Source organism: Pteropus vampyrus, unplaced genomic scaffold (genome assembly GCF_000151845.1).
Source record: "Pteropus vampyrus isolate Shadow unplaced genomic scaffold, Pvam_2.0 Scaffold38, whole genome shotgun sequence".
NCBI lineage: Eukaryota > Metazoa > Chordata > Mammalia > Chiroptera > Pteropodidae > Pteropus > Pteropus vampyrus.
In genome coordinates, this window is record NW_011888819.1 from 1,520,578 (window position 1) to 1,523,387 (window position 2,810).

Below are 2,810 nucleotides of genomic sequence, written 5' to 3' on the forward strand. Positions count from 1 at the left end.
TCAGGGCCCCAGTCCTTACTGGTCACCAGCACCCACTTTTCACACCAGCATTCTTTCTCTTCTTTACAACAATGTAGGTACTTCCCTGTCTTTAGCTGCTGTATTAGTTTGTTAGGGCTACCGTGACAAAATACCACAGGCTGGGTGGCTTAAACAACAGAAATTTTTCACAGTTCTGGAGGCTGGAAGTCCAAGGTCAAGGTGTTGGCCAGTTCAGGTTCTCAAGGCCTGTCTCTTTGGCTTGCAGATAACTTCCTGTCTCACCTGGTCTTTCTTCTGTGTGCGGCCAACCCTGGTGTGTCTCTATATGTACTAATCTCTCTGGATAAGGACATCAGTCAGCGTGGACTAGGGCCCACCCTAGTAAACTCATTTTAACTTCTCTCTTTAAAGGCCCTACCTCCAACTACCTCACATTCTGAGGTACTGGGAATTAGGGCTTCAGCATGTGACTCTGCGGGGCGGGAGGGAGGGGCGGACACAATGACTTTTATGTAGTATTCCTATGGTTTTAGTCTCTTAAGATAATAGAAGTCCTTTATACTAATTTTAAAGTACTTCAAACATTATCTGAAAAATATTCAAGACCCCATTCTCCAAAATTATGACTAAAAACCCACAATAACATTCTAAGAAGGCTTTTTTTCCATCTTTTTATTTTCTTCCTGGGATACGAGAGGTTACTTATAAGATTTCACAGGGCACTACTTCTGGGAAAGGGACTCCATTTACAGATATCAGATTCGAGTATATACTAACTTTAGCATTTTTGCTGCTGAAAGTGGCATAAGCAAATGGATAAAAAGTTTCTGAAGTCACAGCTGTGTCTCAAGGCTGCCATACTGGCTTTACCTCTATTACTGTGCTTCTCTGAACAAATTATTTAAGCTTTCTGAACATCAAAGAAGGATACTTCCACTCTTTCTGTAGATTGTCCTAAGGATTAAATGACAATACTATTTAAAGCAATAGTTCTCAATTTTGGCAGGCTTGTCTTAAAGAATGCTGAAGTAAATTTTTAAAAATACAGATTTTTTATGGTGAAGTTTAGAGTTTATAATCTTAAAAAGCTTCCACAGGTGATTCTGATTCTCAGGTAGCCACATCAAAACTATAATCAAGATTCCTCTCACTCTGGCCCTATGCATAATGTGGAAGTTATAGAAAAAGAGGTTTCTAAATTTAACAAAGGTAATTTGACATTTCTTGAAAGACATACATAAGCTTTTCAAAATGTGACTACCTTAAGAATACTGAGTTTATATACAATTCTTAATCTGAGAAAAAATGTACAGCAGTTTGCAATATATATGCAAGAAGAAAACAAATATGTGATAAAGGATAAAAAGGTAGGAAAAGTCTGACCAGGGAGGAGAATGGAGGCAGAAGGCATTCTAAATTATACAATGAAGACAATAAACAAGTAAAAGTAAAAAAAAAAAAATGTAAATAAAAGCTTAAAAAAATTATATAAGTAATACATTATCACTGTGGACACGCTACCACAAAAGATGAAAGTTCCTCCATTCCCACCTGGTATCTTCTAAGATTTTCTGATACACACATACAAACCTACCCTCTCTGTAGGTTTTCAAAAATATACAACTTTCTATTTTTTTTCCACTCAAAAGTACATCATGAATCCCTTTTGGTTCAGTACATCCAGATCTGACTCATATTCATGAATATATTGTAATCTATTCTACCAATCCCTTTACTGACGGACCTTTAGGCAGATTTCCCTGTTTTGCTATTGTAGGTAATGCTGAAATGAATATTCTTTCATATATAATATAAAAATATATATAAAATACAAACTATATATACACTGTATTTACTAGCATTTATGCAAATATTTATGTAGGCTTGATTCCTGGGTAAAAGAGAATGCCCAATCCTTCCACCTTTTTCTATGTGACAAATTTCTGACAATTTTTACTTGTTCATCAAGAAATGACTTCAGTTTCAAAATATGGTGAATACATTCAGCTTCTGTAGAGAGATCAGACACTGTGTATTAGGACTTGGTGAACTTGAGGACCGAAAGGGTTTCCTGGCCTGCCTGCCTGCAAAGTACGGCAGTCCCCTGCAGACCTTTAATCTTCATTGTTTTCAAAATTTCTTCTAAAATGAAATGAAAACAAAAGGTAACATCCGATTAAATCATTTGGTGAAGTGTGTATAATTGCTAAACAGTTTAATAAGTGATAGACTATTTACAAATTTTATTCATCTGAGAAAACAATGTATACCAAGTAAATTTCTATTAAAGTGAACTTGGATTTCAGACAGATGGGAGCACTCGGTATTTTAAAGGTGTTGCTGAGAGTTCTAATTAGACTGAATGGCCTGCTTTGCAGTGGTAGCCCACTTTGGACTCAATAGAAATGTCAATTATACTTGTTATTACAGCAATTAGCTTTTTAGTTGCTTGGCTCCAATCTTTGCCTTATATCCTTCCTTGTGGATAAAAAATATCAATAAAGGTATGGGCAAACCGTATAGTAACATTGCACAGGAGAGTAAATAAAGTAGCTTATTTTTTTCAGGTATATTAAAAAAAAAGCAAAACCACCCCTTTTACAAATAAATAACACTAAAAAGACCGAACTAAGAAAATGGAGTTACCAAAAACAAACAAACAAACTCCCAAAACACCTAGTAAATCACGATGTGATTTAAGGGGCTAAGGTTATAAGGTATAAAACAAAAACCAAACCAAAGTGTACAGAAAAAGAGAAGAAAGATTATCGTCAATTTAGTTACAAAGTAATCTGAAAACTAAGATGTAAAAATCCATACCATGAGGT

At 35.3% G+C, this 2,810-nt stretch overlaps 1 protein-coding gene across 1 annotated transcript in view; it reads right to left on the minus strand.

Annotated features, from left to right (window-relative positions):
* Positions 1 to 648: 648 nt before the first annotated feature.
* N6AMT1 (N-6 adenine-specific DNA methyltransferase 1) overlaps positions 649 to 2,810 on the minus strand; it is an 11,389-nt gene continuing 9,227 nt past the window's right edge. The window contains exon 6 of the mRNA XM_011358204.2: positions 649 to 2,124. Coding sequence (XP_011356506.1) covers positions 2,018 to 2,124 — 107 coding nt within the window. The 3' untranslated portion in view covers positions 649 to 2,017. The remainder of the gene's footprint in view (positions 2,125 to 2,810) is intronic.